Source organism: Ochotona curzoniae, unplaced genomic scaffold (genome assembly GCF_017591425.1).
Source record: "Ochotona curzoniae isolate NIBS_2020 unplaced genomic scaffold, NIBS_Ocur_1.0 contig_2754, whole genome shotgun sequence".
In the NCBI taxonomy this organism is placed as follows: Eukaryota; Metazoa; Chordata; class Mammalia; order Lagomorpha; family Ochotonidae; genus Ochotona; species Ochotona curzoniae.
Genome location: NW_024465582.1, coordinates 28221287 through 28236177, shown reverse-complemented (window position 1 = coordinate 28236177; position 14891 = coordinate 28221287). Strand labels below are relative to the sequence as shown.

The window sequence follows — 14891 nt, the reverse complement described above, 5'->3', positions numbered from 1 at the left end:
TACAAAATGAAGTTGCACAGAAGCTAATGAGTCATGAGGAGAAAAAATAATAAGGAAGGGATGTTGGGAAAGGCTAGAAGGATAATTTTCAGTAGATAATCATAAGATGACATTGAGCTTCTTTCTGGGGGAAAAAAATATTCCAGGCCCGAGGAATGACAAGTGCGAAGGCTTTTTGAGCAGGGGCCCTAGATAGCCAACATGAGCTTGAACAAGAACAAAGCTGGAGGCCTCAAACTTTATTTTGAAATGTATCACTAAGCTAGAGCAATCCAAACAGAATACTACTACCCTAAAGACATAAATATAGACCAATGGTACAGAATAATTAATTCAGAAATAGACACATACATGTGCAGTCAACTGAGCTTCAGCAAGAGCGCCAGGAATACTCAATGAGGAAAAAAAAAAGTCCCTTCAGCAAATGGTGTTGGGAAAACTGGATATTTGAGTGCAAAAGAACTTGCTCTCTTACACACCTTACACAAAAGTCAATTCCCAAACTGACATATATGGTTGGATCCTATTGTACTCCTAGGGGAAGAAGATTTATATACTGTCTAGAGCAATGTTTTGAGATTCCTTCCTAAGTATCATTTTATTTAAGAAAAGTCTTCTGAAAAAATAATTGCTAAGAAGTAATCTGTAAAACTCAAGTGCCACAATTCTTTGGGATGCTGATGGTCTTAATTTGAGCTGTACAGGCAACATCACTTAACGGTGAAAGACACAGAAATTTACCTTCTTGTCATTGTGAAGACTGGGAAGTCCCTGGACCGAGCTGTGCCTCATGCGGTTCCTGCTGAGGCCTCTCTCCAAGCCTTCCTGAAGGTCGTGTTCTCACTCCATCCTCAGGTGGGCGATATAGAGGGAGAAGGAGCTCTGCCATGCTTTCCTCCTCTAACAAAGGCACTGCTAGATTAGTACTCACTCTTAGGACCTTGTTTAACAGCACAAACACTGATGAAGCTGCATCTCCAAGCACAGTGGCACTGGAGGTTAGGGCTTCAGCACATGGATGGGCTGCGGAAGGGGAGGGAAGACATCATTCAACTGATAGCAGTGGAATGCTATTCAGCCATCAAATAAAGCAAGATCTTGACTTTTACACCAACACAGATGAACCTAGAAAACGTTGCGTTCAATGAGGTAAATCAGACACAGGGACACAAAGAGCACACCCTTTCTTATCTCACAGGAGAGAGTATAACTGTTTACAACATGCTGGAGAAGCTATTGGAAGGGGAGGATGGAGAAATGTTGGTCAGAGGTAGAAAGTTACAAAGGAGAGTGGGGTTTAATCTCCTCTTACACAATAGGGTGATTGTAGTGAACAGTAATGTATCACCTATTTCAAAGTAGCTAAAAGAGAGGATTTTGAATGTCACATCACAAGATCATGTTATATTTGTGGTGATAAATATGCTCATTTTCCTGAGAGGACCATTACCCAATGTATACATATCCCAAAGCATCATTACATCAGCACAAGCTTGGACCTAGGAAGTAGGAAGCTAGTTCAGACACCTGCATCCCATTTCACAGTACCTGAGTTCTTGCTCCTGATTCTAGTTCCCGCAGACACCAACTGGTTGCGCCAACGTTTAGGTCCCTGAAACCCAGGGGGAAGACTTGGATTGAATTCTTGGCTTCAGCCCAACCACAACTTTCTACAAGTATGTGTGCATTCATATTATATTTACGAGTCAAATTTTAAAAGTTTTTCAAGAAATGCTTTTTTTTTTATCATATCATTTGACAAGAACTTAATAAGCAAATTGAGCTATCGTGTCTTCTCTCATCCAGACACCAAACTCATGCTATAAAATTCATCTTGAGGCTTAAGATTACCTCGTTACTGGGAGTAGCGTGAATATTATGTATTCTCAAGATATAGATAGATAAATAGACTCACAAAAGATCATATAACCTTCTCCCTTATTCATCTTTTGCTTGTTTATAAATACTATCAATAAAATAAAAAAAATGAACTTCTTTCCTATTCTTGGAGAGCTAGACAAACTAACATGTATTGCACTGTTTAACTGGATAATGTACTAAGTAGCTAAGTACCATTCCCCTCAAGACAGCCTAGCAAAATTTGGTGTGTAATTCTTTAATTGGGAAAGATGGTCATATGTCCATTTCACTGTAGAATACTACTTCCCTTTAAAAAAAAAAAAGCTATTTTCTACATTCTCATCTATAGATAATTAGAGCAAAGTCAGTATTAACATGATGAATTTGAGGAAGTGTGTTTTATGTACTCTGGAGAAACGATTTGACCTGCAGGGAAATTTTAAATGGCAAGTTATCTCTGATATCCATTAGAAACAGGCTTCATAACCTTATTATATTGATTTTCATGAAAATATGAATGAATCATTTAGAGGAAAATAGGTGATCCTTCAGCTCCAATTACACCTCCTGTAAGCTCGAGTAAACATTGACTGTTGCTCTGGGGGAACAGCCCCAAAGTGGATTCTACTGTACCAGCCTATGGAGTGTGATTCCCCCCACAGGAGAACTGGGCGCAGGAAGCTGGGATGCCCTGGGTCCATCCTGGCTGTGGCACCTGAGCTCTTGAGGCTCTTCTTGCTCCGTAGTTTTGGCTAGAGCCCCACTCAGATGGTAGAGACCCTCCAGCTTCTAGGTTTCCTAGCAGGAAAGTGCTGTTTGTCCTCATGGAGAGCTCTCTGGAGAAAAATCAACAGCCTCCACCCTCTGCCCCGGTGTCACAGCGATGCAGTGGGATGGAGACAGAGCATGGGCTGAAGTTGGAAGAGCAGTCTGTCTGCAGTACTGTTAGCTCATCGATTGGCAGGGCTGGCTCAGGTGACGTGGCCCCCAGTGTCGGTCCTCCCCCTCTCATGTCTTCATTGAGGTTCCCCAAGGTCATGGAGGCAGGTTAAGAGAGTGACTCAGGTGAAGAGAATGGCCATAGATTGGAGATTCCCTTGAAAGATAAAGAGTAATTAAAAAAAAAAAAAAAGCTGTTCAATATTGCTGCCAGGCAATGTAGTAAACACTTTCCAAACATTTTTTTTTCTTCTAATCTTCTTGATTGCCTAGAGATCAAGATCTTATCATTATCAAGCAGTAGAAGCTTGAAAGGAAAAGAAGGAAAGAAAGGAAAGAAAGGAAAAGAAGGAAAGAAAGGAAAGAAGCTTGAATAACTTGCCCAAGAGCATGCAACTTTTGGTAGAAACTCAACCCATCTTTTTGAACTCAGAAGTGAAAAATCTTCACAAAACATGTTGGACATCCAACAGGAGCAGGAAGACCTCTGTTGACACCACACTCATATTCTCGGTACACAGCACCAGAGGCCAGTCTCACATGCACCTGTCATTACGGAGGCACCCACGGTTGCCAACAGCATTCAGCAATGTCTTCCCATTGGGAGCCTTTCCAAATTTAGTCCTTCCTGTAGATTCCTCACTTGATATGCATGTTAAGTATAAGATCCTGAGGGCTGGATTCCATAAGAAGCACTGTTAATCCCAAACAAGCATGACCCTGGCTCTGGAGAGTTCCCAAACCATGAGTAAGAAAAGATGCAAGCATTTTAAGCCAGGGAATCTGGGTTGAGCATCATGCGGAAAGAATGACAAAGCACTCTCAACAGGAATAAAATTATAAGATCTGTAGACACTAGCTTGGGAGCATTTCAAGAAGCCGAATAGGAGGGACTCAGCTTCTTGGAATGATGCCAAGTGGGAGCCTTTTAGAGGACAGCAATCTATTTGGTCAGTCAATCATTTTGAGTTTGTTTCTGCACTAAGTTTGTTGCTTATGACAAGTCGTCTTGAGTAGCACTGGCCACAATGGGCCTCCACAGCTCTGTTTGTAGCAGCATAGTGAGTCTTTTTGACCCCATTGGAGGCTAAGACGCCTGCTGGGTTGCTTCCCCATAGCTGCCATTTGGCCAAAGCTGGTGTCTTTAAAAATTTTACGTCCTGGGCCCGGCATGATAGCCTAGCAGCAAAACTTTTAGCCTTGCACACCCCGGGATCCCATATGGGTGCTAGTTCTAATCCCACTGGCCCTGCTTCCCATCCAGCTCCCTGCTTGTGGCCTGGAAAAGCAGTCGAGGATGGCCCAAAGCCTTGGCACTCTGCACCTACACGGGAGATCTGGAAGAGGCTCGTGGCTTCACTGTGCAGCTCTAGCCATTGTGGCCACTTGGGGATTGAATCAATGGATGGAAGATCTTCTCTGTCTCTATCTAACTTTCCAATAATTTTTTTTTTTATGTCTTAAAGAATTGTATGTCCTTGAATTTCACAAGGAACAGTGGAGTGGTCTCCTTTAGTTCCATTTGCTAAAACCTCTCACAAACCCGCCATGTCTGCCCTTAATTTAAAATGGGGTTTCAAGCCCTAGAAAGCAACCCACCAAATGTTTTATAGCAGAGAAACTTTTACACTGTATCCAGCTTAGAAAAGTCAGCAGATTGAACCAATCGGGACCATACGGAAACTTAGTGCCAGAATTAGCCTTAGGATGCATGACCTGTAAGTTAAAAATTTCAGACAGTTCCTGCTGAATATTTCCACCCCCGGTAAAGAAGCTCAGAGATTTTCTTGATTTTTTTTTTAATAGTTAATGGAACACTTTGTAACAGGGACATAAACACGTTGTCCATTCTCCAGGGCTCTAAAAGCGACAGCTGCTGTTTAATACCTGGTTGCTAGCTTTATGGCCTTGAACATCTGAGCAGGGAGCCGGTGCGTTATTGTTCAGAATCCTCATTGATAAAACGGAAAGCACAGTGCCTGATTTCAAGGGTGATTGTGCAGATTCAGTGAGATTATGTATCCAAAGCACAACGCCCACACACGGCCACACTGCCACACGCAGGAAGCTTGTCGTAATTATTGTAACCATCACTGCCATGCTTCAGATGTGTCTTCTCCCCAGTCCTTTCTTTCCTTTCCCCAGCTTCTGCTAACCTTAGGCTTGGGCTCCACCTAGTTGGCAGTGAGTCAAGACAAAATGCATCGTGTCAGAGAGTTTGCTGAAGAATGTGTTTGAAAACTTTACAACTGGCCTCTTTGGAATCAGCATCTAATTTTAAAGCCACTCTAAAATAGCTTTTTTTGTTGTTGTTCTATTACTAATAGCATGACTTAAACTCTTGATACATTAGTGATCGGGAACTCTCTGCATTGAAGCCCTCTGTGTGCTCTTAGCCTCTCAGAAAGATAAATAAGTAGTAAGCAGTCTAATTTTCAATTAATTTACAATAGTGAGTAACAGTATACTATGTTTTTCAGCCAGTACTAACCCTTCTTGTGTCCTAACATTTGCAAGATCCGACTGAGCCTTTTGGAGGGGAGAGGGGTGCAGGAGAGTTCCCCTCAACTTTGGCTTATTTATTTATTTTCTACTTTTTAGTTTTCTAGTGTTTTTTTTAATAGTGCCTTTTATTTGAACAAACTAAATAATTTGAAAGTAAACTGAAGGAGGAACAGCCTTCCAGCTCACTCGCCTGAGCTGCTCAGGTGTCGTGTGTCATTCCGTTTACTGCAAGCTGCTGCTGCTGACCCTGTAGCTTAGCTTTCCAAAGAACCTTGTTCGACCACATAAGCATTCATGTTATTATTTTCTTATTGGAAAGGCGGATATACAGAGAGGAGAGACAGAGAGGAAAATCTTCTGTCCGATGATTCACTCCCCAAGTGAGTGCAACGGCCGATGCTAAGCCGATCCGAAGCCAGGAGCCTCTTCCAGGTCTCCCACGCGGGTGCAGGTTCCCAAAGCCTTGGGCTGTCCTCGACTGCTTTCCCAGGCCACAGACAGGGAGCTGGAAGGGAAGCGGGGCTGCCGGGATTAGAACCGGCGCCCATATGGGATCCCGGGAGTGCAAGGTGAGGACCTTAAGCACTTGCGCCACCGCGCCGGGCCCTATTTTTTTTTCTTATGGCTTCAAGTTCTGTAAAGCAGTGATCCATTGAATTGACCCAAAACAGGAGAATCATGGGCATGTGCTGTGGGAATTAAGATGCTGTTTATCCCAAAGTGCATCCCATATCAGAGTTCAAGGCCAACACTGCTTCAACCCCCACCTCCTCCCAGTGTCTCCCACTGCAGGCGGCAAGTGATGGCTCCAGCAAATGAATTCCTGCCTCTTGCAACGGATGAAATTTTGAAACTACTTTAGCTATTGTAGTAAACCAATGTGTGGAAAATCTTAAAAAAAAAAATTCTCTCTTCTCTCATTTCTCCTTCCCCCACTTCCTCTCTGCATTTAAAACAAATGCAATTTTTTAATGTTTAGAAGGATGTGAGCAGAAAAAAAGAAATACTACTTATATTTCTTATTATGTGCACATCTAAACAATTCAATCTACATAGAATGGCAGCAAGGAGAGGCTGAGCCGGGCAGCAAGGGACAGGGCAGGTTGGATAATGGTCTCCAAATCAGTTAGAGGAAAGAAAAGTTTCTACTGCTGCCCAGTGCACTGGGCTGACTGCACTTCACAGTAAGCTGTTTTATTTGCTGAATGAGTACAAGGGAAGAGTGCTGGGGTTCGAATCGTAACATAATGACTGAGAAGTCCTGGGTGACCTTGATTGGTCAGAACTGATCGTTTCCCTAGGTGGAAATGTCACACTGTGCCCTATTAGATCATCAGTGTCCATTTAAAAATCCATGTCTTAAATAGTAAACTGAGAAAAGGCATGTGTGAGTGAAAATATGGCTAGGGCAATCTGACTCAGCAAGAGGCGCCGATCACTGAAAATGGATCTGCGCCCCAGACAAGCCCCAATCCCGACCTTAACACCTCTTCCACTCCACGTTCTTATATCAACATTTCTGCGACACCTGTCATACGCTGTTGTCTGTGCCTCTCCTTTTCAGATCCAACTTAAATCTGTAAGCATCGGTTTTCCTACACTGTGCTTTTCTTAAATGGAAACCTTGGTATAGCGTTGATACGCACAGGCAGGTCACTTCACAACACCATAACTATAGGGCATAGTGGGCTGGGCCTCTGCATGCAGTGCTGGAATCCCACATGGGCACCGGTTTATGTCCCAGCTACAGGTTCTTCATAACAAAGTAACTGTGGGGTGTAGTGGGCTGGGCCTCTGCATGCAGTGCTGGAATCCCACATGGGCACCAGTTTAGGTCCCAGCTGCTCTACTTCAGCTCCAACTCTGTGCATATGGCTTGGGAAGGCAGTGGAAGATAGTTCCAGCCCTTGGATCCTTGCACCCATTTGGGAGAGAGTTTTCTAAGAAGGGGTATAAACTCATCTGCATTAGTTTCCATTTTGCTAAGTGTCCCTATATTCAAACTTAGACTATTGTCGGTACCCACTTATCTTGCCTCAATATAATAGTCAGTGATTCATTATGAAATTCAATCAAATCTTCTAGTGTTTTTTTTCCACAAAAGAGCCTAATAAAGCATCAGTGACTACTTTTATATTTTATTTCCTAGTCTGTAACACTGATCCTATTATTTCTCAGAGTAATGTATTTTTATCAATATTGGTAATTGCTCCCTATGGAAGGTGAGGTTTTATTTTTGGATGGTACTTAAGACACTGTGTTCATAAGTCTGCAATAAACAATAAATCTTCCTTTAAAATAAGTTTTATTTTTATTTAAAAAAATTGATTTTGAGGCCTGGCACGGTAGCCTAGTGGCTAAAGTCCTCACCTTGAACATGCTGGGATCCCATGTGGGTACCTGTTCATATCCCGGCCTCCGGCCTCCATCCAGCTCCCTGCTTGTGGTCTGGGAAAGCAGTGGAAAATGGCCCAAAGCCTTGGGAGCCTACACCTGCTTGGGAGACCCAGAGGAGGCTTGTGGCTCCTGGCTTCAGATCAGCCCAGCTCCGACCATTGCGCTCACTTGGGTAGTAAATCAAGGAACGACAGATCTTTTTCTCCATCTCTCCTCCTCTCTCTATGTAGATTTGACTTTGCAATAAAAACAAATAAATCTTAAAAAAAAAAAAAAAGTAGATTTTCCTTATTAAAGAAAGTGATCTCCATCTAGTGGACATATTGTTACATTACAACCGACAAAGAAAAAAAAAAGTTCCTAGACTATCCAGATAACTAATACTGAGGCTAAAATGTTTAATTTTTAAAATAGCTAGCAACATTTGTTACAAAACATATAGCATATAGTCTTTGTAACTTAAGCCTTGTATAATTAAACTGGAAATGAAAATAATTTTTTTAAAATATCCTGGTTATTATTTGGTACTTACATAATTTAACTCAGGAAAACTAAGAATAACTCTTGGAGCTGAGATTTTTCTGTTTGTGCTTTGTAAGGAGCAATTGTTTCCTTTTTAACAGTAAAAGTCACATTGAAGGGAAATCAATGTAATCATACATAAGCGCACATTTTCACATCGTTGTGCTGAAGAATTATCACTGTCCTTTGAAAGAGAATTCCATCCCGACGTTGCCCCAATTATTGAGTCTTTAATGTTTTCTAGCTATGTATTGAATGCCTTTCAAAATCTTTTAATAATATCACTATGAGAAATTCTCAGCTAGTCCAGCCCAAATTAATCTTATCTCCTTTCTTTTTGTATCTCAGTGTGCCCATAACAGATAGTCAATAAATGCTTTTTAAGTGTTTCCCAGAAGAGCTTGCCTGAGAGCTCTAGCAAGCCTGTTAAATAAAGAACCTGTTACCCTTTCCAGCCTTCTTCAAGATTGCCCAAGTCCTGCACCCACAGTGCCTACGCTGCCCAGGGGGAGCAGGGACCTTTGTCATAGTAGCCAACATAGAGCAGGGGTCTTCAAAAAGTTCATGGAAATGTATATTATCAAAAACTGTATCTATACATCATTTTTTTTTCACGCAAAACCTTATCTTTTAATTGGCTCTTTCTGTAAGCATTTGAATGTTGCATTTGAGCCTTGCATGTGTGGTTTGTATAATTATGCAACAGAGCCCAGAGGAGTTCAGAATCATTGGATGATTAAAGTCAGTCAGCTCAGCGACTTTGGTCAATTGCCTTTTCTAGAATCTGGTATCCTTGTCTGCGAAATGAACGTTAAAAAAAGAAGATCCTTTATGGTCTTTCTAGGAGTAATAAAGACACTGTGAGGTGACACAATTGTATGTCATTTGAAATTATTCTGAGTGACTGGCCAAGCTGGGTGCTAAGTCTTTGTTTTCTCTCCAGAGTCAGTGTTCAATGTCGTGGGTTCATAACCAATCAACGGAACATCAAAGTCATAACTTCCACTCTGGCTTCCGATCTTTGGGTCCCAATGCTGTTGACTAATAAATTCAACAAAAATCTAAGAATTATAAAAATGATCTGGTTAATAGTTTGATCAACGGTTCCGAGTGGTAAAATGTCCACGATAACCACACTTGAATCCATTTGTTCATTTCTTCATTCAACAATTGTCTTTCTAAGCCACATACCTGCCAGGCTATCTTGCACTTTCAACATCTTCTCCTACGAACAGATAAGTCTTCAAGTTGATACTGATTGATAATTCACTAGGAAGACTTTCTATGAAAAGTTTATTTAAACTGCAACAAGGACATTAAGAACTAGGTGTTTGTGTTTTCTTTTATTCTCAACGCTAAAGCTGTGCTATCAAGCACAGTGCCTTTTTATCATTTCCTTGTTCTCTCGCACCGCTTCGTAAAGATGTTTGAAATTCCATGTGAGCTGCTAAGAATGTTCCTAGTCTGCCTTTTCAGATTTCACAATCTAGAATGCATAACTACAGCTTTCCATTCATTGTAGATTTTATGAAGAGGTGGCCTGACAGGGTTTTGTGAGCATTGCATAAAGTTCTAGTGAGGTCAAGAGCATCCTTTGGGGGTAAGGCTATGTCTTCAAGGATGCACCTGAATCAAATGGGGAAGAGAGAGGTTGAATATGGGGTGTAGGCTGGGGGGTGGGATCAGTGACAAACAACAATGAGGGGGTAGAATTGAAGTGGAGTGTGATGGACCTCATGGAAGACAGGTGCAAGTTGAGTATAAAAAAAAATGTACTCTATCGTGAGGGGGAAAGTGAGTTACTGAGGGAGCTTGAACTAGAAAATGACTTATTCAGCATTGTAAGAAGAATGACTTGGTGCAGGGCAGAAAATGGGTTCAAAAGATTACCATAAAAGCTGGGTTAAGAGAACCCTAAGTTTATTATATTAGAGGTGGAAACCATAGGTATTGATGAAGAGGTAAATGTGATGGAGTGAGGGAGGCCTCGGTGTAGGGCAGTGATGACTTTAGACACAGAATAAATTGTACTGAGATATTGAATGAATTACCACGCATTTGTTATTTGCCAAAAAGAAATTCTGTACTCACAAGAGCGGATTATGTACAATGGTTCCTTTTTAACTGAAGTTCATTTTTAAAGAAGAGCCTTTGCTTTCTGAACAAACCTCAAAAGTTTTGGGAAAATGGAATATAAACATTTTCAATGGGTTTTTGGAAGGACCCTCATTCTTCTGCCCAATTGGTAGTAGTTTAGAGAAAGGAGTGTGTGAAGGTCCATTTATCTTCTTATTTTTGTGGACTTCAGTATTATCTTTCTTTAATCTTTTGTGGTTTTTTTTTATGTCAAGAACCAGCTGTAAATGTACTATGTCTATGTACTAATTCCTAAGCTTAATATGAACCTTCGCTGCAACAGAAGGCTGCGAGCATTCACAGCAATGTCATTCCCTCTGTTTCATTCACAGCTTTGATGTGGACAATGGCACATCTACGGGACGGAGTCCCTTGGATCCCATGACCAGCCCAGGATCTGGGCTCATTCTCCAAGCAAATTTTGTCCACAGCCAACGCCGGGAGTCCTTCCTGTATCGATCCGACAGCGACTATGACCTCTCTCCAAAGTCCATGTCCCGGAACTCCTCCATTGCCAGTGATATGTAAGTGAAAGCACAGGCAGGGGTGTGGGGGGGGAACTGCTGAGAAAAGCAAGTGGGAGTTACTGCTGGGTTGATATGCAATAAATCCATTTTTAAAGACTTTTTTTTTTGGTCGACACTCTGCAAACCCAGAAAGAATAATGCAAAGCAACCATTAGGCTGAAATGAATGGTATCGTTGAGTAGAATACGCTCTCACTCTCAATGAGAAACCTATATGTCTCCTTACTATATGTTTGCTCAGAAAAGTACAAATTATATTTTAATGGAATCTTAACTTTTAAAACATTAGCTTGAATCCTTATGGGACTGAGCTTTCACTACCCAACTGCAATGACTATTTCCTGATATTTGAACGAGCTCTTGGCTCTGAAAAATCCTTGAGATATTACAAGGCTTTGTTTAATGCATCTCAACTGATGCACGCACAGAAGTTGGCACTTGTTTGCCAGGTCATTTGCGAGATCCTTTGAGGCTTTGCCCAAATGAAACGATTATTCTAAAGAGCAATTGCTAGAGGCAAACACAGAACACGTAAGTTGGACTTGAATATCATTTAAGACGTGGCACAGCTCCGTGAGTGAGGCTGACAGGCAGATTTGCAGATCACATAAACATCATTAGCTCATCCTCTCAGCACATCCCAGCATTCACAGAATTTCAGTGTCCAGGGAGCTTCTGGGTAGTCTCTTTCTCTCACTTAATATGTGAATTCTGTGTGTGTGTGTGTGTGTGTGTGTGTGTGTGTGTGTATGAGAGAGAGAGAGAGAGACTTGTCTCTATGTAGTCTCAGTCTCACTACTTTTCTCCTGTAAATCTGGACGTTTGTCTAATAACACTCACCATCTTCGCATGACATCATATCAAAAACTAGGAGATGACAGCCCCTCTCACAGGAATTAGGCTTTATGGGCCAATAGGTCTCCTGCTGTACTTGCTGCCCAAACATCTCATCGGGATATTGCAACAGATCTAAATGGGGTTTGAGAAATGCAGTTGGGGCTTTACTCATTTTTATAGCTCGTAGTTCTTGGTGACCATTTTTTAAGTTGTATTAATGATGCTCGTGTATCATCTGGGTTAAACGTTTTCCTTTCCTAAGAAGCCCTGTTTCTGTGTTATTTTCATCCCAATTTCACAGACTCAGCATACAGAACCTTGATTTAATCATCTGCACCTACATGAAAACACTCCTTGAGCAACTGTGGCACATAGTCAAAGCTCTTGTTCCCTAAGGTAGTGGAGGTCTGGCATTTAGGGCATTGTGGTAGCATTAGATATGTAACAACCTTAACACATCTGCAGAGTGCTGCAGGGGCATTATTTCTCACCTAAAGGAAGGGTAGGGAAAATAGCAGGTTGGATAACATTTGCAGGATGTAAGGCATGTCAAATCATGGCTCAGTAAAGGAATGGCAATCTCCTTGGCAGGGTTTGGCCTGGTCGTGTTCCTTGTTTTCAATGCAATCTGATTACTGTACTTGAATACTTGCCTAATGAAATGACTGCAGGGAAGTGTTCGTCAAACTCCACAGGAGCAAAACAGCCTAGGTCAAAGGAGTGGCATCAGAATGAAGACATTGATCCAAGTTTAAGAGGGAAGAGGCTTGAGGCTCACAGAACACTTCTTGCCCATGTGTGTATGTGTATATATGCATATGTGTTTGTGTGCACGTGTGCATATGTGTGTATTTGTGTATATGTGTGTGTGTATGTATGTATATATGTGTGTGTGTTTGTGTATTGAGGGACACTTAGTGGAGAATACTCAATTCTTGAATCAAACAGAATGCTTCAGGTTTGACTCCAAATGAGGAAATAAATCATCATGTCGACATGAAAAATAAAGGACTGAGAGACAATATGGCAGAGAATAACTAATGAAGGTGGCCTTACAGGATACAGAGAAAAGGAACAAGACAGTAGTTAGAAGGGACAGGGATAAAGAGCAGAAGAAAGAGTCTGGAGGGTCAGGAGAAATTACAAGACCAACTACCTTCTGTAGCAGCTAGGTCTTTGGGTGACAATTGGGTAAAATGTCTAAAGTAGTGGGATTGGATACTCAGAGGATGGAGGAGTGGATTGACAGTAGAGATCTGAGCAAGTGCAGGTGTCTGTAGAGAAGATTGATGATGGGGGCGGGGGCAGGGAGCAACATTGCAGTCAATTGGGTAAAGTCGCTAATGGATAATGTCATTGGTGCTGGATCAATTTCCAGCTCTTCCTGTTTTGATCCAGCTCCCTATGAATGGCCTGGAAAAGCAACAGAAGATGACCAAAGTGCATACACCCTTCCCACCCATGTGGGGGACCAGGAAGAAGCTCCTGGTTCCTAGCTTTAGCCCCACCTTGCTTGTCGCAGTCATCTGGGCAGTAAACCAGTGGATGGCAGCTTGTTTCTGTAACTGACTTTCTAATAAATACATAGATGTAACAACAACAAAAAGAATGTTGATGAGTGGAGCGGAGTGAAAGAATTGAGGCTGCTTCAGGGAGAATGAAGCTTCCAGGGGAGGTACTATGATCTGAGAGGAGTAAGGCTGAGCAAAGTCTCAAAAGATAGAAACTGAAAGTGCAAAGCAAAAAAAGAGTTCAAGATGGAGATGTGGATAATGACAGAAATATGAAGGTCCTTCAAAAGACTCATGGAAAATAGAATTGGAAGATAAATGGAAAAATACAAAAATATAAACTTTCTCAACATAATCTCCATGCAGTTCAAAATACTTTTCAAAAAAGACTTATTTTATTATTTTTATTGGAAAGTCAGATTTACAGAGACGAGAGACAGAGAGAAAGATCTTCCATCCATTGGTTCACTCCCCAACTGGCAGCAATTGTCAGAGCTAAGCCTATCTGAAGCCAGAAATTTCTTCCAGGTCTCCCATGCTGGTGCAGAGTCCCAAGGCTTTGAGCACAAGCAGAGAGCAGGATGGGAAGTTGGGCAAACAGAATATGAATCAGCACCTGTATGGGATCCTGGTGCATGCAAGGCAAGGGTTTAGCCGCTTGGTTGTCACACCAGGCCCCTCAAAATATTTTTGTAAGCAATGATCCCAACTATTTACAACCTATTATCTAACCATTCTTAGTGTCTCAAACTAAATTCTCTTCAGACATGTAATGACAAGCTAGTGCGTTATTTTAGCTCCAAAACAATTTAGCAGTGATTTTTCATAATATGTGTTTTTTCATGACCTTTTGAAGACTGTCTCCCCTACTTCCCCCATCCCTCATGCCCCTCCATTTCCCCCATCCCCCTCCATGTTATCATCAGCTACAGTAAAGAGATGCTTCTTGGGGGAAAAGTACTATATTCTTTAAGAAATGGGAAGGAGAAAAGACCAAATGAAAAAGCAATCTATAAATGTGGAGATGGAGGGGTAAAATGTTTACAGAATTCACATCCTATGATCTCCAGTTTATTCTTCAAAGTAGAGGGTGTAGCCATCTATAATCAAAGGAGAGAGGAATAAAGAAGCTGGCAACGCAAGGGAAAGGCTTATGAGAGCCATTATGCAGATCAGAAAAGAGAATAGAGTAGCAGAATATTGAATAGCCTGAAAGATGAAAAGCAATTACGTTGAATGAAAGCCATGCAGTTCAACCTCTTCAAAGGTACAATAGCTTTGGTGTGGAGCCTGGGGGAAGCTCCCAGTGAGTTAGTGAAGTCTGTAGTTACATATCCTTTTTCTCTAAAGTTTAAGCAACTTGATTTTGAGATACTGACATATAGATTTTTTTTTCATACACTGCACTTAAATTTGTTAAGATTAGCATGCATATGCATTTTAGGAAAAGCCTATAATCTCCCATATTTAAATTATGCATTCATTTCCACAAAACGCTTCAAAGGATGGCTTCATCTTACTCCAAACCAATTCAAGAGTTTCTTCACTTGACCAGATTCAAGCAATAACGGCAGATTGATTCATGTTGCAAAGTCCGTAAGTGGTTGAGAATGAATGCCTTGACATGTTCAGCTCTTTCGTTTCCCCCTAGATATTCA

General features: G+C 41.5%; 1 protein-coding gene across 7 annotated transcripts in view; it reads left to right on the top strand.

Moving 5' to 3' along the window:
- PDE4D (phosphodiesterase 4D) overlaps window positions 1–14891 on the top strand; it is a 1371497-nt gene that overhangs the window by 1145589 nt on the left and 211017 nt on the right. For all 7 annotated transcript variants that reach the window (XM_040977570.1, XM_040977569.1, XM_040977571.1 and 4 more), the window contains one exon: window positions 10692–10883. In XM_040977570.1, the coding sequence (XP_040833504.1) occupies window positions 10692–10883 (192 nt within the window). The remainder of the gene's footprint in view (window positions 1–10691; window positions 10884–14891) is intronic.